Source organism: Mirounga angustirostris, unplaced genomic scaffold (assembly GCF_029215605.1).
Source record: "Mirounga angustirostris isolate CCGP_5_RB_7025 unplaced genomic scaffold, mMirAng1.0.hap1 SCAF_11, whole genome shotgun sequence".
NCBI lineage: Eukaryota > Metazoa > Chordata > Mammalia > Carnivora > Phocidae > Mirounga > Mirounga angustirostris.
This window is the reverse complement of record NW_026991719.1, coordinates 121567488-121591126: the sequence shown is the minus strand read 5'-3', so window position 1 is coordinate 121591126 and position 23639 is coordinate 121567488. Positions and strand designations below refer to the sequence as shown.

Genomic DNA, 23639 nt, shown 5'->3' with positions numbered 1-23639 from the left:
GGCTAATTTCAAGAAGATTCAATAACACACTGCAGCTGCAATTTCCTTTCTTTTTGTCCCAGAAGGTGAAAAGAATATATTTATGTGGTAGGGATGCCTTTTCCTTCATAAGTCAAAATACGGAAACTAGATGTTGTTTTTTCACCTTGGTAATATATTTGCTGGAACATCCCAACGAAGGAACTTTTATCTGTATCTTTGAGTTGTGGAAAGTGGCCAAGTTCCACGTTGCACGTGCTTATTTTTGGTGCAAGTACTCTCAGACGAAGGTTTCATTTGTGGCCTTTAAGGACTTGCCTATTCTTGAGTGAGGAACGTGCAGCCTAATAGCGGACTGACACATCTCTATGAAGCCAGCTGGACTGGTTGGCTTTGCAGAGTCCTTCCAAAAATGAAGATTCTCTAATTCTAGAAACTGTACCGTTGCTCTTTAGGCTACTGACCATTTTTTCCTTTAACTTAATGTCCAGAGTTACGAGTCTGGAGTTCAAGGCTCAGCTCCGTAACTGGGTACAGTGAGGCCTTTAATGAGAACTTTTCCCACCTGGCTTCTGTGTTTGCCACTGCCAAAATGTGAGGCTCTCAGCTCCCAAAGTCTGTGTGTTGAAGAATTTCCAAATAAGGAAGTATGCAGGAGTTACAGAGAGAATTTAAAACAGTTGAGGACAGAAGAGGAGTAGATAAGTAAAATTGAGTAAATACATTATGATCTTCTCCTGTATTTGAAAAACACAATTTCATTCCTAGTAATTATGGAGCACAAACATGTTGTAAACTCAATTCTGCTCCTTTCTCCTGCTTCCACTACCAGAAATTCATGACCTTAACTGAAAAGGCAATGACCATGTCCACCAAATAAAGGCAAGGAAGCAGAGCTGAACAGTTTTTAAGGTGACAATTTATCTAAATAGCCAGTTGCAATAACCCTACTCCAACTTCACCAGAATCAAAGGAGGCAATTTCTCCCTGAAGATTATATCATGGCCAGGAGGAGGATAGTGTTGAGTGGAAAGTTACCCCAACACTCCACTGTAAGCACATTCCCTGTGGAGACAACGTGAGTCTAAAGGGAAAAAAAAATCAGGAAGGACCATAGCAGAGTCCACAACTATCATTACAAGAGAAATTCAACTGGAAATGCATTCATTTAATTTTCAAAAATTACAGCATACAAAACATAATGTAATATTTAATATACTCCATGACTTATCGAAAATTGTCATAGTTTCCCATGTTCTCTGAAGTACTAGAATCTTTCTGAATTAAGATATTAATTTTTAAGTGGAGAACCAAAAAGGACATTTATAGGAAATAAATCCTTCACCAAAGCATAAGAAAATAATCATGACTTTTTGTACAAAGCCTTGCACAAGAAGCATTGTACAAACATTAATCAAATATCATGACATTCAAAGCCTATAATATCATGACAACATGGCAATAAAAGAGACAGAAGAAACTTACCTGCTTTGTGAAGACTTGGGTGTCAAAGTAAAGAATCTTGGGTAATGGTGTCACCATCCACCGACTGCCCAAGCTAGAAACCTCAAAGTCATTTTAGACCCTCTCTGCCGGCTTCCTCTCAATGGCCCATCTAATTGATCCCCGAATCTCATCAAATCAACCTTAAAAATCTCAAAAACAGCCCTAATTCAAATTACTGGCATTTCTGGCCTGGAATATTTTAATAGCTTGCTCAGTGCTCTTTCTGCCTCAAACTTCACCAGCCCTATCATGCCCACTACTCCCGTCCTGCAATCTCGGCCAATCCCTCCTCCAGCATGACTTTTCTAAAACATCACCTGCCATACTTAGAGCATTAAAAGGCTCCTCAACACCTAGGGCTGACACCAAGACCCCAATCTTCCCAACCAATCTTCCCCCTGAACTCCCCAAACACAGTGGATTATTTTGCCTCTCAGGCATCATCAGGCCCATTTACAGCCTGATGTGGGCTGACTTGTAGGAAATGTTCGTATCGCCACTTCACCAAGACAACTTCCAATCACGCTTCAAGGGCCAGCACACAGTTACTACCACCTTCTTGAGGAGGCTTTCCTAAACACTTCAGACAGTCTTAGCCATTCTCTCCACTCCCAAAGAATACTCAACAACCGTCTATTATATTTCACTGTGATTTTTCTGTTTTTGTGTCCACATCCCGACTTAAGCTACTTAAGATCAGGCAACATGTCTTCATCATCTCAGCCTTCAAGCTCCTGGCATAGTGCCCAGCACACAATGGGCACTCAATAAAAGTTTGTCGAATGAATGCATGAATGAATAAAACAAACAGATAAAAGAAGATATGTCTTACAGATATTCTCTTCTAACAGACCTTTCCAACGATGCAGATGACAGTATTTTCAGATTTAAGACATCACAATTCATAATATCAGACTCAATGTGAACAACTCAAAATATTACATTTGGGTTTTTTTTTTATGTCTCTTCTTGGGCCAAATGTTGTGCTCAAATATCCAACAAGACCACTTACTTTGAGATTTGTTATAGGTGGATTGTGGATTCAAACTGAATTCTCTGATGTGGGTCCTCTTTACCCATCAATCTTGCCTGGGAGGATGTTAGATCTATTCATCTTCCCGAGGATCTGAAGAGCACATTTGTTCAAGCGAATAGAGCAGAGCTGCAGGGAGACTGTGCGGATGTGCTTGGTGAGACCCCACTCAGGCTGAGCATCCTGATCTGCATCTCCGGCGGGTGCCTGGGAGGGCATTTCTGGGTATCCCAGAGGACGCCAGCTTCCCCAGTAAGTTTGCCTGAAGACCTGGATGAATAAGACGCTGACAGGCAAAGGGAGGTCTAACATGTAGAGCAGGTTTGCTCTAAAGCCAGCACCATTTCCTTAAAACCAGCTTCAGGAGTCATTGTTCACACATGTAGCCTATGTGAACAGTGACTCCTGAGACTGTACAAGATGGCAGCTACCTCGGCCACCACCAACCTCATTAATGAAATTGCAACACAGATATAACAATTCTTCTATGGTACATACTTCAAGCAGCCAGCTATCGTGACACCCCCCATCACAGGAGCATGGCCCTTGAAACTCCACCAACTTCTAAGGCTTTATTTCAGTTCATTTGATCTGGGTAAGATCTGACTCCCTTTTTTCCATCAACCCATGTATTTTAGCTTTTTGAAGCCTTAGCTCAACCTCGTTTCATCTTTAAAGCCTTAAGGAGATAGATCCTTTCTCCTAGCAGTCCTTCAGAGCCTAGATACCACCCTGGAGGCTGGGCAAAACTTCATGGAGTACCAAGAAAGCCATCATTCTCTAGCCTTCTCCTCCTAGAAGTCCACTGGCTTTTCAGGTCTCCCAGGGAGACGGGTGCACAGACGCCCCACCCCCATACGTCAGTTCTGAAGAGCCTATGCGGGATGCCATAGACCATCAAGTCCTTTCATCCCGTTTAACTCAAATTCTCAGGCTGTGCTAGAGGACTTGCTCTTCCTGGGATCTTAAAAATCCCTATCACCCCACACCCAAGTCAAATACATACTTCAGTGCCCTGGGAGCCCAGGCACTCCAGGTCTAAGACAGCAAAAGACAAATCACCGTCACCTCATGAGTTACTAAGGAAAAAGTACACTCCCGAATGGTGATATGATTAGTGGTGTGAAAGGTATTTCCAATCCCAGGTGCAGAGCCTTCTACTCTAGGGGCCAGCTCTACCTTGACTGCAGACATCTCTCCTGTCACTAGGATTCTTCCTTCTACCTGCTGCAGGGCTGACCCTTCTCCCCTCTCTGCTCAAAGCCATCTTCCCGTTGATGACAGGCAGAGGACGCCAAATACATCTTGCTGCCTGAAGCTATGTTTAGATCTAGTCCAGGGGTCAGCATACTACGTTCTCCGAGTCAGATCCAGCCCACTGCCCGGTTTTGTATGGCTCACAGGCTAAGAATGGTTTTTACGCTCTAAGATGGTTGAAAGAAATCAAAAGAACATCTCATGACCCCTGGGAATACATGGTATTCGAGTTTTGGTATTCAAATGTAAAATTTTACCAGTACACAGCCACGCCCGTTCATTCAGGTACCGTCTATGGCTGTTCTCACGCGACAATGGCAAAGTGGAGTACTTGCCACAGACCGGAAAATATTTATTTCACGGAATAAGCCTGCCCATCGAAGCTCTCATTCATAATCGAGTCAACTGCATCAACAAATTCTTTCTTCTCTATTACTTAATCAGGAAAAAAAACCTTTTACTTACTATTCTAAAAGATTTTTAAGAATCACTTTTCTGCAGTTGTACTTTAATCATTTATCCACAGAAATGATCTCTCTCATAGGCACAGTCAAGTTGAAGAGCTTAGAGAACTAGGCTCCGAACCTCAAGTGGCTTCTGAGATGGGGAGCCCACCGCCCTCCTCTGGACCAGCTCGGGTTTTTCACAATGAACACTGCCTGGCCTCCCTCCATCCCCGGTCTGGGAAGTGGAAGAATGACCCCTCTCACAGTGGACTGGCTAGCGGCCCCCCAAAATTCACGTCTACCCAGAACCTCAGAATGTAGCTATTTGGAAATCTGGTCTTTGCGGATGTAATTAAGTTAAGGATCCAGACATGAAATCATCTTGGATATCAAGTGGGCCCTAAATCCGATGACCGATGTCCTCCCAAGAAGCCGAGAGGACACAGAGACATCCAGAGGAGAAGACAGGTGAAGACTAAGGCAGCGATGGGAGCGATGCTGCTACAAGCCAAGGACCGCCTGGAAGCCGGAAGAGGCAGGAAAGATTGGCCCGTAGAGCAAGTGGAGGGGGTTCAGCCCTGCCGACACCTCTGTGGATCTCTAGCCTCCATAACCATGACAGAACATACTTCTGTTGTTTTAAGCCATCCAGTTTATGATGCTTTGTTAGGGCATCTACAGAAAACTGATATATCTTCCATTTCCAGAGTCTTACACATTTTTCAAAAGACCTTCCATAGCTACGTAGCTCATTTATGCTCACAGTGACTTTCTGGGCAGGCGGTCCGCACCGATGACCTGCATTCTTGCGCAGACATCCAGGGAGACTCACCCATGTAGTACCTACGAATAAAAGCCAGGGATCCTGCCTGTCCTTTGCTAACTACTCTTGCAATTTGATGATCTGTAAGCTGTTTCCATCAGTCTACTTGCGGGGGCGGGGGGGGGAGTGTCAAACACTTGAGAGAAGTCTTACTTGTACCTTCTATAGCAATCATGTACATGCTCGCTTTTTACTGACCTCTCAGTCACATGTCAGGTTTAGCTCCACAGCAGTTGTGTTTCGGCCCCAGAAATCCCAATTTGAGCTATGTTGTCTGAGCGCTCTGCTAAAGTCATCTTACCAAATAGGCAAAAACTCAGAAACTTTATGAACCAAGAAAAGGTCCTCTAACAAGTTGTGTCATATGTTACTCATTTAGAAATATTGCAAAAACACTACTTCTCACCATATTTGCAAATGAAAAACACATGACTGTAACCTGTAATACCACAAGAAAAATTGCTCTTTTGGTATGCTTGGCCCCAGACTTTTGAAATATGAACCCAGCAAGGGAATTTCAACTTAAGCTGGATTCAGCTCATTATTCTCTTGCCCCTCATGTGCCAGCAGAGAAGCTACTTTGAGAAAATTAACCCATATGTATACAGTAGCACCCTGGGCACCAAATGCCATCGAGGAAATGGCACTGAAGACCTGGCTTCTAGTCCTAGGAGAGTCCCTTGCTCGCTGTGTGACTTTAGGCAAGAAACTCTAAGCGTCTCTCAGACCACACTTCTGCATCTATGATAATCCTGGACTCTCTTAGAATTGGATCCAAATAAGATGGCTACAGGGAAGGGGGAAAGGGGGAGATGTTGGTCAAGTGGTACAAGGTTCCAGTTATGCAAGATGACCAAGTTCCAAAGATCTACTACTGTACAGCATGGTGACTACGGTTAGCAAAACTGTATTGTATACTTGAAATCTGCAAAGAGAGTAAAACTTAAGTGTTCTCACCACACACTCAAAAACCAGCAGCTATATGAGGTGATGGATACGCTAATTAGCTTGATCGTAGAGATGATCTCACAGTGTTCACATATATCAAAACATCTTTTATACCTTGAACATACACAATTGTTACTTGTCAATCACACCTCAATACAGCTGGGGGAAAATAAGATGATGTATGTGAAAGCATTTGCAAATTATAGAGTAGAAAAGGTAGAGGTTTTATTATAGTCACCGATATTATAAACTCCATTTGGTAACCAAAGCACAGTACTTCTTAAAAGGATAGTCAATTAAAGATTATTTGTTCTCATATCAATTAAAAAAAATACTAAAGAGACTTACAACAGCCATAAAGAGTTTATAACTCCTCTCTAAAGCCCTTTGCATTCACTATTTGGGTTGAATCAATATGGTTATCTACTTGTCAATTTTTCTTATTCTTTAACACAAAATGTGAGCAGCCTGTTTTTTATGACTGGCTCAGAATGTACTAAGCTAATCGATATATCCAGTGATAACAGGATGATTTGGAACACATGTAACAAAAGCTTATCACTTTACTGCATACTGAATCTGTCAAAAATATTTTCCGAGAAGTAATGTGAAAAGAGAAGTTCTCCATCTTTCATAATGTGAGTGGGTGGCGACAAAGGGATTAGGAGGTGATTTCCTGAGTTCGCAGCTTGCTGTTTTCCAGTGAAGTATAGCAGATAACTGTTTATCTTTTTTAAAAATGAGTTGAATCTGGGCTGAACTAGTATCCAATCCCCAAAGAAGATCCAATTCTAGTTTTCCCCTAGTACCTAGTCTTAAAACTTCCCCAGCCGTTCTGAGGGATGGTGGTAAGAGGCTGGCGCAGGCAGGGCTAGCATTCCTCCATGCTGTCCCCAGACTCTCGGTGGGGTGTGGGCGACGAGGGAACGACTGAAGTTACTTCACAAACAAGGCAGGTTTGGGCCCGTCACAAAGGATTAGCCTGCCCTCAGAGATGGACAGCTGGAAGAAACCTCACTGGTGAGCTAGTGTGAACTCCCCATGTAACAAGAGGCAAAATCGCTCTCTCAAGTTCACAGAGCAAGTCAAGGCCAGCCATGGAACCCACAGCTCAGTAGGACATTGTCCAAACCCTACTTGCTGGTATAGCACGTTCTCCTTCACATGAAATTGACTTCCAGCTATCTTCTAAAGATGCACTGAAATTATGAATAAATAGTGATGTTTGAAAACGTATCATTATTAAGGATGACTTACATTTGCATAGTATAGGGATAAAAAGGTTTTTTTTTTTTTTTTCCTTGTGGAATAAGAATACATCAATATTTTGGCTTCTTTCCAACCAAAAAAATGTTAAAAGCGACAAGGGATTTAAAAGCACAGAACACCAAGAAATAGCAGACATTGTTCTAGGATGCCGAGGACTAGAATCGTTCACATCCAGCCTTAGAAAAGAAAATACAGATGCTAAAGAATAGGACTTGAGGAAATGAGAAGGAAAAAACAAAACAAAACAAACAAACAAACAAAAACCCGGGGATCTGCAAGATCTTTACTAAGCCCAAGTTGAGCTCTACTCCTCAGTCAGCCTAGTGCTAATGAGCAATGGAGGGTGAGGGACAGCACGGAGCAGGGGGCACCAAGGAAGGAGAGCATGGTTGAGAACCAGAAAGAGCCTTGGGAAAGCACGGAGAGGAAAAGCTGATGTCTCCAGAGCAAGACGCCCTTCCTAATCAAGCAGCACCTCTGACCGCTCCGTCACAAACAATCTAAGGCTCCGTGTTCTATCTGTATTCCCAGCTTTCCTTTCCAGAGGCTCGACTGGGGTCACTTCAGTCAGCTGAGGGAGACACTACAGTTACAGGGGGATGAAGAGGTGTGGTAAGGAAAACGAACCTTTAACACCCGTGACACTGTGCGGTTGGAAGGGTTAGTCAAAGAGCAAAATCAAAAAGCAACTGCTAGGCAATGGACTGGCAGAGGATTTACAAAGCTTTCTGGACCCCATACTTCCAGGGAGTATGTGCTAAGGTCAAGACCTCTGCAGCACCCTGAAAGGGGGAGGACTTCCAGGGGTATCTTCATTTATTCCCGATGGGGTGGGAATAAGACCTGTTCTAGCCTTGGACTGGATACTAGTTCATGTCCGTTCTCTGAAGGAGTGGTCTCTGTGGTCTCTGCGGAGCTGCCTGGGCATATCCAGCACACGAATGCCAAGCTCCCGGCATTCTCTGCTGTTCTCACACAAGAGACTTGAGCTTCCTATCTACCTCATCGTAAATAAAGCTAATTATATCCACGGTGTTCACTGCATAGGATACAAACCCAAATGGGCACAGTCACAAATGTGGGCCATAACTTTTTAGCTGGTTGACAAAGCCAGCCACTAAAATAAGCTAAAGCCAGGTCCCATCATTCGTATCAGTTCCATTAAACTCTTCTAAGAGACTCCTAATTTTGAGGCAATTGGAGCCTGAGATAGCCTTAGGTCACAGCCAAGAGCAGCTTGTAAGGCAAATGATCCTGTATGGTGATGGCACTCCACCCGTTAGTATTGTACTTATGAAAGCTTATTGACCTAGAATGGAAATACTTACTACCTGTCATCAATCCTTTCATTTCCATGCAATTATTTACTTCCCAAACAATCCTACCGACGAATTGCACCCAAATGCAAAGCTAGCCACACCAAAAGATTTTTATCCTAATGAAAAACGTAAGCAAAAACATATGTCATGAAATCACATATAAAGCTACATTTATTAACAAATTCATTTCCTAATAAAATACCATCTGCAAGCTACCCTCAGTTTCCACTTGATATAAATAGGTCTTTTACTGTTTTCAGATGCAGTTCCCAGAAAACTCTTCTAAGCTCAACTGCAGAACACATCAGTCTTTTTGGGGGGAGGGCGGGGTTGCATGGAATGTTAGTAAATTCTGTAAAACTAAGTTTTTAAACGAGTTAGTTTGTTCCAAACGCATGCTTCAATTGAAAAGCTGACCTTTTGCAATAAAGTCGGTTAGACTCCTAGAATTCTTATCATTGATACAGAAATTCTAAGAGGCAAGGAAATGTTTCGAGGATGGGCCATAATTAAAATTTCCCCACTCTACACACAAGCAAACGTGGGCACACGCACATGCTCATTCCATTTCAGTAACAGTTCATGTCTCTCAACTCACAAGTATATTCGTATCGTAGAATGCTGTTTTCTGGTCATTCAGCCCCCGCCCCCCCCCCTCCCAAATGCACTTCACTAACACACGGGCCGGCCTCTCTCACTAAAGCCAGGGACAGAGTGGGGAATACTCACAGAGACCCCGTGACTGCTCTCTGGACAAGTCCTTTTAGCAATAACTCCAAGGAATAATGCTACCACTCATCAATGATGGCTACTTTGACTGGGGACCCAGAACCCAATGCCTAGACCTCTCGGCGCCAGGGACTGGGGCTGATTTCTCATGCTAAGTGCTTTTGAAGAGTGCATCAAGATTTGATAGGGTGAATTTCCCGACTTGGTCAGAGTTTCAGCCACATAAACTCCATTAGGTGCAAAGCTCCATAACGCTCCACCCTGTCTATATTTATGCCCACGTTTTAATCTACACCCTTGTAAGCTCCCGGGCAGGCTGTGGGACCTCTCGCTTCCTTTCGGCCTATCCTCAGTTTTCCCATTACCCTTGAAGGCAGTATGTTCTCCTGACTTTAGGGCCCTAAGCTTCTGTCCCACCCCTTTTTCAAATCCTTCCTGGAGACCCAGATTTTAAGATAAGTACTCTCTCCACTGATCTCTCATCATGACTTTACTGCACTTGACCCATTTTTTTGTACAAGGCTCTACCAAAGTCTATCTGTACCATCACCAAAGGCTGCGTGCACACAGGAGGCTCCTTGGATCATCATCTCCAGAGTTGAAGACAGCTCAGATCCTCTTTGGAAATGTACCACTCACTGGTGTGCCAGAGCATTGAGAAAAAAAAAAAAAAAAGCATGAAGTCGTTTCTGAATCTGGGTCAGCCATATTGTGAATGTACAAGAGAGAGAATTACAACGGAGTGAATCTCACTGGGTCTGTGACCTGTCACTCGGCTAACAAGGTATGGACGCAGGCTGACAGACCTCTTGATGGGCCAGTGCCATTCCCAGACCAGCCCTGAGTGCCATAGACACCAGCGCAAGAGAAGGGACAAGAATGATATCCCAGCCTCTCATTATACTCCTCTCTCGAGGCAGGCTTCTGTTTGGATTTTTAAGCATTACAATCCCATATGAAGTCATCCAGTGGAAATTAGGAGGATTTCCAAACAACTGTGCAGGAGAAGAGCAGACTAAGACACAGGCAGATGGGGTACCATTCAAGAGATATAATTGATGATGGATTTTCTAGCATTTGTTTACCTTGGTTCATGTTAGTTGATTAACACCATGGCTTAGAAAATGTACTCGAGTAACCATTTTTGAACTTCATTCATTCAACAAACATTTATTAAGTATCTACTATGTGCCGGCATTTGCTAGGCGCTCAGGATACAGAGAAGAAGGACACGTTCCTTGCTCTCCAGGAGCTCACAGTCTAATAGAGGAGACAGACACATACACAAGTGACTACAGTACATGAAGTAAGTGCCAGTCAAGGTGTACATAAGGCGCTAGAGGAGCCCGGAGGAAGCAGTCTGCAGTAAGCCTGGTGGAGTCAGGGAAGCTTTCACAGAGAAAGGGACAATCGAGGAAACTTGAAGGAGGAACAGGACTTCACCAAAAGACAAGGGAGGGTAGGGAAAGAGGTTCTAGGATGAGAGAATGGCAGGCACAAAAGCAAGGAAGCATGATAACGCATGACATGACGGGGAACCACAGGTAGCTCCACGTGGCTGGAACTTCATCTGCATGTGAAGAAATGGTGAAATGGGAAGTCAGAGAAGGAGCATGGAATCAGAGTGAAGAGCTTTGTATGCGGGGCTAAGAAATCTGGACCTTGTCCGGGAAGCAATGAGACGGCACGGAAGAATCCAAAGCAGGGAGTGACATGGCTGGATCTGCCCATTAGGTCAGCCCGGATGGAGGATGGTTTGGAAGAGAGGTGAGACCAGAGGGAGGGAGAGCAGAGAGAAGGGGCCATCATAGGGGCCCACGGGCGCTCCGAAGGCGGGGAGGGTAGAGAGGTGACAGGCTGGAGAGATACTTAGGAGGAAGCTTGACAAGACTCGATGAATGATGATACAAGAAGCAAAACCACCTCAGAGATGAAACGATATGAAAAGCATGCATTCCGAAAATACAACCGACAGCCCTGCTCCTCCCTCCCTTCATGGTCCCATCGTCCTTCGCCATCACCGTGTCCGCTGAGTACGAGTAACGAATAATGAGTAACGGTGAGAGAGCCAGAGGTGAACATGGTCAGACTTCTCTAATTCAGACACCACTAACTTGGAATCTGTAACAATTCACACTGACTGTCTGTGCCTCCTATTGAGTAAGAATTTCAACCTACTTTCTTCCTCTGTGTCTTTTCAAGCCTTTAGGCACCAGTAACAGGAATCCAATCTAAAAGCAGTGGCTTCTTCCAATCAAGCACTGGAGGTGCAGTAGGCAGCCGCTTACATGGTGGTATCTGAGGGGCACCCAATACATGTCCCCCACCCAGGAGCCATAAGGCCTGGGATCCAATCATTAGCGATTCACTCCTTTGGGAGAGGCTTGGGTCCCTCCAACTTCTCTTTTATAAGGCAATGATTCCTGAGATGGGTAGGACATTTAGTCATTCTAAACCCAGTGGGATTGTGGTTGAGCACAATGCCTTTGGCTTTGACAGAAGGGATCAAGGTAGTCTAAGAGGGTTATGGAGGTATCTGTGGAAGACCACGGTACAGAAGGGAAGATTGAGAGATGCAGAAGATAATGTTAGGATCTTGCCAAGGAATGGCCCTGCAAGCATTCAAGAAACTAAGATTCTTAAAGAATGCCTTCCACTTCCAATGCCAGCAAATCACACTTTTACATTCTTGTACCTTAAGGAGCTTCTGTGTTTTATGCTTATGAGATGCTATTTGCTAGTGAAGGCCTATGGTGACTCCCAATCTTTTCCTGGACCTCACACTGCTTACGACCAATTAAAATCTCCAGTGTTATTTAATTTGTATATATGACTAAAAGTGCACTCCCTGAAACTATTTTCTAAGTGCAACTTTTCATTCACTCAGACTGACCTTGTCTGTTGCCATTCCACGTTATGGAGATTTAACTGTATTTGCAGAATGGTAATCAGTCAAGTCACAAGCGACAGAAGATCGAGACTCAGACTCTGACCTTGAAGTATCTCATCTATGGCTCAAGAAGGTAAATAAGAGCTGCTTGTGAATACTTGATTATAAAGGTTAGAGCAGTGAACTAAAAAAATAAAAAAAAAAAACAAAACAAAACTTTAAAAATTACTTACTTCACTTGTTTGGAGAATCGTGAACTTTGGCAGTTTAGGCTTTGAACTGGCTGCACTGGGTTTTCCATCCAAGAGTGATCCAAATGACAGATTCCCAAAGCTGTTCTCAAATTCAATGGAAGGTTTCAGTGTCGGAGGGACATCCAGTGCCTGGTCCTGGCCATCCATGGGTCTGACATACGCAGTTGGCTTTTGCTGCCCCATGTTTGTTTTGCAGTAAAGCCCTGGTGGAAAGTTCTGAACCGAAAGGCCACTGCTGGGAGCTAACAAAGAGGAGGCAACTAGGGGAGACCCAGGAGCTTGTACTGTAAATTCAGATTCTTCTGGTGAGATGGACTGGAAGATTTCCTTGAACGTATCCCCTGCACTGGACTTGAGACTACTGTCTTCTTTTGCAGAAGCGTCTGACTCTTCAACGGCTCCAACCTGGGGCTGTTCAGCTGGGTAGACAAAGAAGTCTTCCAGTCGGGCTGGGGGCTGGTCCTGTGTAGACGGCGGCAGCTTGTTTGGCTGACCACTGGCCTGGCTGGCTGGGACAACACTAGCGTTATGACTATCGCGTGGCCAGTCAGCTTTTGATTTCCTGTTGCTGTGTATGAGAGTGGAATTCAGTATCACGACGGAAGGTGGAGGCATTGGTGCCGAGGGGTGAGTGCTATCCTGGTGAGGTGGGAGCATTCGGTTCTTTTGTTCTGGGAAAAAGCTCGGTTCGTTTTTGTTGATGGGAGTCTGGGGCACGGAATTCTTTGGGATCCCCACTAGATGATTCTGATTAGAATGGTTAGTTAGCAAATCCTTCATTTCATCATAGTTTCCCAGCGTGTTCTGGACTCGGTTGGCAAGTGCATCCCCTTTGTTTGTCTAAAATAACAAAAAGATGGGGGTGGGAGGAGAGAGAATGAATAGGTTTGTGTTTCCTAATGTTAATGTTTCAAACAGATGTCCTAAGTAGACTAGCATATAGGGTTCTTTAAAATTCTCATGCTGCCATATAATTTCATACTTTTCATGTGCTATGTAGGAAAAAAAAATCAATAACACTATTGAAAGAGCCTCTTGGAATGAGCTGTGTGATTAACGTCTGTATACTCCCTGGCCTGCCCTTAAACATGCTCATTGGGGGAAAGTTTTAAATTACGTCACTTATGAATTTTATTAGCAAAGTAACTTATTTTAGGTCAGATGAGCTGAACAGTTACACTCCATATTGTGATGAACAACTTCAGCTTAGTGATCACTGGAATTGTAATGGAACGTTCGACTTATATTTGTTTTTGACACGTCAGCCCTTTGCGCCACATTATACCATGAAAAAGGCTTAGCCCATTGGATCAGGAAGTCAGTGAAATTGTGCAATCATGAATATATTGGTTTAGAAAAGCTCAACATCTAATTGAGCTAACATGACTAAAGCGAATCTAATTCCTTTTAATCAAAGGACTGTATAAATTACTGGTGTCTGCCCACATATTCTGGGGGCAACTGTGTCTACGTATTGATGATTCATACTTGTTTACTTTGAAATGGTGCAATTGTTCATCAACACTGACTCAAGCTCTCCTGTGTCTTTTCAATGATTTAGAAAAATTTATTCAAGAATTTTAAACTGTTGCTTACATAAATCAAAACAAAGCCAGATTTCCAAAGTGATGTTGGCAACTAAATCATTCTATGGACAATCAACAGACCAGCTATATCATCCCCTGTAGGAAATACTAATCTTGTTAAAAATGGCTGTGGTTGTTCTTCAAATAATTAAGTTGCTGCACGGGTTTCTGTAATACAGAAAGCACGGCTTTCATAACTAGAAAATGGTGGGTAGCTTATATGCTCGGAAAGGACTTTGATGAAAGCTCAGCTGTTTATCTTCAAAACTGACTTTTTATTATTCCCTGTACCTGCCAAAGGGGTTCTCAAAACAAGCTGTTGGATTCGAAAGGGCAAAGGACTTTTTTTGTGCTTAGGCTGCACTATTCTGGCCCAAGATATTGCGATAAGACAAGGCTACTAGCCTCCACAGAGCCATGCAGCACTGGGACCACTGGATGGGGAAGACGCCCACCCTATGTAGCCTCTAGGTCCCCGGGGGCCATAGGCCTTCTCTCCATGCACAGGAAGGGGTGACAACTTCCCCACTGATATAGCCTCCACTTGAAGATAGATGTTTAACTTCTCAGATCTCTCACATGCCCTTAACCCAGCCCAAGCTCCTGACATCCACAGGGAGTGTGCCTATCCAAGTCTGGGATCTCAGTCTCAACCTAGGCTGTCTGGCTGTGTGCTGTTCTCTGTATGTGAAGATGGAAGTGTGCAGATGAATGGAGGAAGTGCTGGAAATGGATGAAATCACCCAGAGAAAGAAAATACAGAATGAGAAGATCAGGCTCAGGGGGCAACCCTGGGGAACATCAACCTATAAGCGACCGAGAAAAGAAGAGGAGCCGGCAAAGGATACCAAGAAGGAGCAAGCAGAGAGGGAATCAAACTGGTGACCTTGGTCTCGTTGTTAACATGATCTCCATGTACTGTATGCAGTATCCAACTCATAGCATGTGTGAAATCATATAAGACATTTCCAAAGAAATGAGGGCAGTGAGGGAAATAGGATTCTAGAGATTACGGAAAAGTATGGTCAATATATGCTACAAGGGTCCTGTTGAAGGTAGGGAATTTTAGAAATCCAATGTCTGTTTCAGCTTTCTTATCCACAAGAACATCTGATATTGCATCACATGCAACCTTGGTGCTAAAGCAGTGATTAAACAATTAACATTCCATATAATCCTCAGCTGAATAATCGCTCCATTTTCAGAAGTATATTTGAAAGGCCTATTTAATAGATAGAGATGGGTAGAAATCACTTTTATTCCCTGAAAATCCCTAGGTTTGTCCATTTTAATGGCACAAATTACTCTTCAGCCAAGGCCAGAATAAACTCTGGATAGAGTGGTCTCCTTTGACAGTGGTGTATGACCAACCATTTGGGTAGCAGCCAAACCCAGTCTCCCTCCTGTTCAGTCCCTTAATTCAAAACAAAGAGATTTCATCATGCTGAGGGCCCAGTAAGAATTTAATGCAAGCTTTAGGGGCACTGGGTGGCTCAGTCGGTTAAGTGTCTGCCTTCAGCTCAGGTCATGTTCCCAGGGTCCTGGGATGGAGTCCCACATCACAACAGGCTCCCTGCTAAGCAGGGAGCCTGCTTCTCCCTCTCCCTCTGCCTGCCACTCTGCCTAGTTTGTGATCCCCCCTCTCTCTGTCAAATAAATAAATAAAATCGTAAACAAAGAATTTAATGCAAGCTTTAAATACTTACAGAGTTGTTCTGGCCCCTCAAACAGGTCTCTTTACCTCTTGGGTCAGATGATGGCCTAATGAACACTAATACCTGGCTATCTTCAAGGATCGGATCCAGCAAGGGGGAAGATGACACCATTTCATTTCCCATGCTAAATGCCTTTGTTTTATACCGTCTCATTTCCTCATTTCATGAATTTGGATGTTGCTTCCTTCCCTCACACAAAGAGAATTCTATAAGAACTTTTCCCTTTTTGTCTTAGCTACCAGGAAGCTCAAAGTTCAACTGACTGAACTTTCCTTGAGAGCTTACTGGACTTCCACTGAAAGTTCATTGAGCTTCCACTGAAACTGAGCCCTACAGCATCAGAACCTTGCCTTGAGATGTCAAAGAGACCAGGATAATATCTCAAAGTCCTGACAAATAATTCACTCTCTCCAGGTCAACTGTAATCAAGACTCAAGAACCTTATGACTCATTTGCTTGCAAGCAAGCTAGTCACATTCCTGGTCCTGTTGAGCAGTAAATAAAAGGGACGTGCTCATCTTTTCTTCAGTGGAGAGAACCTTGGTTAGGTTTGAATGTCTCTTCATTTATTTCTACTATTATAATGATCTGGGTTTCCAATGCATGCTAAGATTTTTTTTCCCCATCTCTAGGTTTTAAAATATGTTTGAAATTAGGAAAACTTCTAAACTGGCCAATGTCTAAAACTGTGCCTACATAAATAAAATTAGAGGAAAATTAAAAGTTCTCTGAATACATCTAGAAAATCAACCTCCTACCATATAGGGTATACTACAGTAATTTCTTTTCCTGCATAAAGCTATGAGCTTTTAAAGGTCAGAGACCACCTTTTGTTCACCTTTATATCCTCAGGACTGAGCACCGTTAGGTGCATATCAGATACTCAAAAAATTGTTGCTGACATGCATAGAATCCAAATATCATTCATACCCTACCTATATCAAAATAAAGGCTTTGCAATAGCTTGGACTAAAAGGTACATAAGTAGAAAAGCAAAAGTCAGGCTGACTTGGTTACCACGATTGAACATTAAATTGAACTTTGAGCTTCCTGGTAGCTAAGGCAAAAAGGAAAAACTCATAGTTTACTGACTTCTCTTTGTCTGATGGAAGGAAGCATATCTTAATTTACTAAGTAAGACAAATGGTTGCCAGATACTAAAATGTAAAAAGGAATTCTTCTCATTTGTTCAGTTATAAGAACCTTTGAACATGGGGCACCTGGGTGGCTCAGTCGGTTAAGCATCCGACTCTTGGTTTTGGCTCAGGTCATGATCTCATGGGTCGTGAGCTTGAGCCCCATGTGGGGCTCCTCGTTCAGTGTGGAGTCTCCTTGAGATTGTCTCCCTCTCCCTCTGCCCCTCCCTCTGCCCATCCCCCTGCTCTCCTCTCTCTCTCTCAAATAAATAAATCTTTTTAAAAAAGAACCTTTTAACAATAAAACAATTTTTCAGCACCAATGTTACAGAAGATGCAAAGATGTTCTTCATGTGGCTTTTTCTTATGATGACTAAAAAAAGAGCATTACATTAAAGTCTAACGCAGTGAAGGCGTATCTATACGTGGAGTTTGGGGGCTAAGCTAATAGCTCCAGGTGTGGGGTTTTCCTGTGCACAAAAGACACAGGGCCAGAGCTGGGATAACTTGGAGGAATGAAGGGGTGTCAACTCCCTTCGACTAGCTTCCTCACAGAGCAATGGTCTCAGAGGGACTTGTGAGCGGAACTGCACAGCTGACAGTTCAAGGTTGAGTTCACTGGCGACACTTTCTGAGTTGCTGATTGAAGGAAGATCCATATGCTTTGCATAACAGACGTGCTGTGGCTACAAGTAGGAATTACCATGGTCATGCTTAAGACACATACTGGTAAATTCAAAACAGTCACAAGGCAGGGTTAGGCACGGAGGACACACAGACACATGGCCTCAAAAAGTCCACCATTTAACAATCTCCAAATAAATTAGCAGCACAGTCCGGATCGCCTGAGTCGCCTCTCTGCCTTTCTACCACCGGACCTGGATAACTGTCAACCAGTTTTTAAATTTCTCAAGATGTAGATATGAGAGCCACTGGATAGAAAACCCAATGGGGCCTGAAATGCATTTCTGCACGCCTACACAATGCACTCTCATGCACCACAGCAACTTCTGATTCACACCGAATGTTCTTTTGCACCCTCCAGAGTCTTAGTAATCCTATTAAGGAGCAAGGTATTCTTGGCAGTCTTTTTTTTTTTTTTTTTTTCTTGGCAGTCTTGATTGGACATTATAAACATGGCAAAAATGAAACTTAGCCATTTCAATCAATTATGGGCTTCTTTCAATTGGCCAATTCTTTACTTCCCATTCTAGATAATTGGTTGATTCTTAAAGGTAACCTCTGCAGCTCCTACTTTCTAAATAATCACAATTTCTCCATCATCAAGGAAATGCATTTTCCAAGTATTTTCAGCCATAAATTATATGTCTGGTTTGTGGCTCATGACTAACAGCACGCCTTCATTTAAGCTTTTTGCCTCTCATTACTCTAAGAAACGCAAAGTTGCCTCAGTTTGCTTCCAGTGCTATCTACAAATCAGGAGTAGGAGTTCATTGCAAGACTAATGCGCTAGGAGACAATTGTACCATCATATTTCTTTTTAATAAAAAGTAGCAAAATAATTTAAGTTTCGAGGCTCATTTTTTCCCTTTATTTCATTGTGACTAATGTATGTGATTTAGTAATTCCTTCTTTTCCTAATTGTAATGTTTTTACAGTTAATCTCTCTAAGCTGTAAGTTGCTATTTCTTTCTTTAATTATAATAACGATAATATCTCAAACTTGTACAGCACTTTCCAGATTTCAAAGCAAGGTCTCCCGGCTTGTTTGACTTGATCCTTACAACAACCATGTGAGTCAGCAGAGCAGCTCTGATCTCAGTCTGGCTTCTACCTCCCCAACCCAAGTGACCTTGGGTAAGCCACTTAATCCCTCTGTGCCTCGTTTTCCTCATTCTCGTACAGTGCAAAGAGCTATAAAATGTCAGTTGCTGTTGTTGCCCTATTATTATTATCAGGGATTACTTCAAATCAGGTATTATTATTCACTTCTGAAAGGAGGAAACTATAGGTCAGAGAAATGAAGTTTCTTCACCAAAGTCACACAGGAGGTAGGTCAGCTTATCAAAGGTCTTCTGACCTCCTGCGGGAGGAGAAACAGCTTCCTGTTACAGGTACTGAACCAGAGAACTAGGTTCTAGATTCACCACTGGCACAGATATGAAGCTGCAGAGAAGCCACTTCACCTCTCTGAGCCTCAAATTCTTCGTGGGCAACATGAGGAAAACGAGTACTCCAGTTGTCGTAAGGACTAAACAGGCACATAGAAAGCCCTGGCATGCATGTGCCTGGCATTCAGCAGGCACTTGCTACACACCAGTTCCTCAACCCGCCCAGTCTTTCCACACTAGCCTAGACATGTCAAACAGCTTCACATTTTTCAAGTGCTTTTGAAGACATCCTTCTCAACACCATAGCACAAAGTCAGATTTGAAAGTTATAAGCAACAGAAGCAGCCTCACAGAGAAGTTCCCCATCACCAACCAAATGTAGGGGTGGTCAACATTCTTTCCATTCTGGGAATGGTAGGGGTGAGGCAACGAATGGGAAGAAACCAGCCAGGATGATGAGAGATCACCATTTCTTCTAACTGCCAAGAAAGGGCAGTGGGTCTTAGGGACCGATGCTCATTGGCTACTTCACAAACTACCAACACTACTGGATAACTGATCAGGCCACATTTTAGGCTTTAGGGTGGCAAGAAGTTTCCTGAAAGTCCTGATCCACCACCAGGAGTTTTGATCTTTAATTTGATAAGCATTCCCACCACAACCCTAAGGAAGGGTTGGGGTATGTCCTTGTCTCTACCAGTGGACCATGGGCCAGCTCTAAAATTCCCACTGCCAATGGTGTGTCCAGATACTCCAAGGGTGTCCACACCAGTCCAGGTCTAGGGAGCTGATGAAAGTGAACATCAGTTCTAGTATCATAATATGGGGGAGGGGGAAGGAAAGGCAAACTCTCCAGTGATCTCCCAGGGGATCCTGACCACGGACACAGCATAAGATGGCAGCTGGTCACCAAAGCAATGGTGAAAGAAAGAGAACCACTAGGTCATCAACTGTTAGCTTTATTCCTCTCCTATACAGTCTTGACTGAAGAACAACAGCTCTTCCCCATCAAGAAACATAAAGGCAACTGGCAACTAATCACACAATAAGCCTGGCCCTGAGCTAGACGAAAGTTCCCACCTCGCATCTCTACCTGATACACCCTTGTCATAGCAAGACAGATGACTTCTGAAACCTTCTGGCAATGTTGATCACAGGTTTTTTTAATTGCCTGCTCAAAAACACACTGCTGATATCTAAAAATAAATATGCATCTATATTGCAGGCCTTGTTAACAAGAGATGGCATTTACCTTAAAGGTACAAGACCATTAATTCAACATGACCTAAAGTTATAAAGAGGGGATAAACCAAGGGTTCTACACCTCATCCTGGTAATAGCATTGAGCATGGAGTAGAGTTTGAACTTTAAGAATGACTCTTTGAGTTAAGCTCCATTTACTTACGGAGTCCAGGCAGTTTACTTCCCACAATGAGCACCACCATCAACAAATAAAACAACTCTCCCTAAGGCCACTGATTCCACCCCCCCCCCTTAACTACCAAATCCAACAGCCACTTTCCAGTCCTGACCTTTCCTGCCCTCTCGAACACAAATAACTATCAATGCCCTCCTCCATGAAACCCTGTATCCCCTTGATTTCTATTAAATGTTTCTCTCCTAGTTCTCTTCCTACCTCTGTGATCATTCACTCCTTTGTTGGTTCCTTTCCTGGCGCCTACTTTGCCACCTGCTTAAATGTTGCTGCTCCCCAAGATTCTCTCTTTGTCCTTCTTACTCAGTAATCTGACGGCTTCCACTGCCACCTCCCTGCTCACACCTAACTCTCTCTCTTAAGCGCTCTCATTAGCTCCAGATTCCTACACCCAATGCCTACCGGATAGGTCTCTCTTCATATCCCACTGGCATCTCAAACCAAATGTGCTCAAAACAGAATTTTTTTTTTTCTTTGCAAGCACCAACCCTGTTTCCTCCTGAACAACCTGTTAACGAGACTGCCATCTTCTCAAGTCAAAAATACGGGACTCATTCACTCCTGTCCCACCTTTTCCACAGCCAGTCAGACACCCAGTCTCATCATGTCAACTTCCTTGCGCTGCCTTAAATCCTCCCTGCCATGAACTCCCCTTAGCTAACTACAAAAGCTTCTTTATCTGCCTTCTCCTTTGCCTCACCTCCAACCAACTCACCACATTGCCAGCATCATCTTCAAAATTCTGTCTGTCCTGGCCACGCCCTTACTTGAAAGCTTGCAGAGACTTCTCTTCGTGTACGGAATTGTGTCCAAACTCCTTGGCACGAGGTACCCAGTCTCCCCTAACCTCTCCCCTGCCTACCTCTGTGACAGCTGCCCTGCACTCGTGCCTTCCGTCACTCGTGATGAGGTCTTACTCCTCTTTGTGCATTCGTCAGTGACTAGCACGTAGTGGGCCTTCAACAAATGTTCGCCAAACTCATCATATCACGTGCTCAAAGGCAGTATGTAAATTAAGTCAATTGAGATAGGAGAAATCCTTTTTTAAGGACTATACTATTATTGACAAATTGGAAAGTAGTAGTTGAGGTGACCTAACTCTCTCGGTCAGACTTACCGAACTCGGAAGGCACACGAGTCTCAGTCAAGAGCTGCTCACTTATCATGAACAAGGCAGCAAGACTCTGGGGCTCAGTGGTCACCGAGCCAAACAGCTTCCTCTCTACCCCAAAGTGGTATTTGTGCCGATGCTGTCCTTTCCTTTTCCAAGTCATTGTCCCCTAATTGGTGCCCTTCTAAAAGCACGACTCTCAGAAATTTCCCTCTATTGTTGTTTTAACTCTTACATCATTTTGTTTCATTATGGAAAATTACACTGCTAGTAAATTTCAGTAAACACCAACCAGCTGCCAGCAATTCCCCAAGATTCTTCCCCCGAGCCCCACCCCGAATAGAAAGTTCAGAGGCAGTCACTGTGAAATCAGTACTTGCAGACAGAGCAGTAGGAGTGTTACTGGAGCTACAAACTAGCTAGAACACCACCAGGCAATCAACCTGGCTACACTACCTACCCCCCCCCCGCCCCCAGCTGAGGCAATCTCCTCATCCAGGATGATTAACCACCAGGAAAAAATGATTGGCTTCTCCCTTTCTCCTAGAACAAGGATTTTCAAAGATCACTCAAACCACTCCACACTGCTAACAACCTAACATGGGAAAGGAAAGCGGTGGCCTTGCTTGCAGGGGATGGCACTGATCGGGAGAGAAAGAGACACAGCCATTGACCTTCTGATGAAGTCTTCAGGGGCTGCCTTGCCAACAGCCAAGGGGGGGAAACGCGTCAAGGGCCATTGCTTGCTCCAGGAAGTGCTGGGCCAGAGAGAACTCCTTAGAGATAGGAAGTCTCACTAGTCCCGTTGAAATCTGACCGTCCTCCCCAAAGAAGACAGGATTGGTCTCTGAAGACTTCTTCAGAAAGCTGCAATTGCCCCACATACAGTGTATGTATAGATTTCATTTGTCAAATATATTCTCCTGGAAATGATTTGGGTGCTTTAAAAATAGATTAAATGTTGATTAATGTGTTCAAAAACGTAACAAGCAACCATTTTCCAGAAAGATAAATTACATACATATTCAGCTACCTTGTAGGGCTCCCCAAAAAGATCAAAGCCTGAAGAAAAGAGATCGTCTTCTTGCTGGACTTCTTGATTCCTCCGCTCCCATTCCCTTTTTTTAAGTGCACTACGGTCTTGTTCATAGTGACTGATGGGAAAAGAAAAAAAAAGGAGAAAGAGATTAATTAGTCATGTCATTCAGATCTCCCTTGTTATCACTAAGAAGAAAAACAATACAAGCCAAGGCTACCCAAACGGATACACCGAAGAGGGAGCAGAGAAACCTTTTCTTGACTCCCAAGGGGTTTAAGATCCTGACCAGTTCTTTGGAATACAGAAGAACATGGAAAGGTGCTTATTAGAAACCATACTCATGCCCACTTAAATGTTCCAGGATCCTCTTCCCTTGTCCGTGCTTGAGTACCACAGGCAATTACGGGCTCCCCAAGAGTCAGTCCACTGTGCAGAAAAGTACTGAATTCAAGTTGCTTTGTGTTGCCAACTGCTTAGGGCTCAGAATTCACAGATGTCACACAAAGTCCTAAAGGAAAGGAATTAACCAAGATGTCGCAGACCAACTGTAAGTCTGTCCTGAGCCCACAGCCAGAGTTAGCCTGTTGTAACAAAATCACAGGAGAGTTTACCGACATTTTTGGAAGTCTACAAAACACCGAACCGCTCATTCGCTCACACTCCTTTTTTGTGGTGGTGGTGGTGTCTTTGCTCTTCTCATAGTCTGTGTCATGGGAGACTGACAGCCTCTTTAGGAAACTCTTCACAAAGAAAGGTGTCTGGCTTGAATGGCAAACAGCTAACAATGAAAAGTGTCAAAAGCCTCGAATGAGCTTAAGGCACACATGTTTTAGAAACGCTGTGTAGCTCTGTGACTCATCGCGTTTCAGGCTCTCCCATTGGCGGATCAGTACAGAAGCCTCCAGGCAATATCTAACGTATACTCCGGACCCTGGGATTTTATAGAATGAAATGCTTCCTGACGAAGAATCAGGCAAGAATGTGCGTATTACCTTATAATCTGTAAGTCTCAAAAGTGGTGGATTTTATTTTGTCCATTGGGTTTTCTTTTCCCCTGCTTTTGATCGAAATCTTACCTGAAGTGAGCACATA

The 23639-nt window shown here is 43.6% G+C and overlaps 1 protein-coding gene across 3 annotated transcripts in view; it reads right to left on the bottom strand.

Moving 5' to 3' along the window:
* The window catches only part of AFF2 (ALF transcription elongation factor 2), a 453393-nt gene that overhangs the window by 280485 nt on the left and 149269 nt on the right, over positions 1-23639 (bottom strand). For all 3 annotated transcript variants that reach the window (XM_064574649.1, XM_064574647.1, XM_064574648.1), the window contains 2 exons: positions 22542-22662; positions 12433-13293 (listed from right to left, as the gene is read on the bottom strand). In XM_064574649.1, the coding sequence (XP_064430719.1) occupies positions 12433-13233 (801 nt within the window). In that variant the 5' untranslated portion in view covers positions 13234-13293; positions 22542-22662. The remainder of the gene's footprint in view (positions 1-12432; positions 13294-22541; positions 22663-23639) is intronic.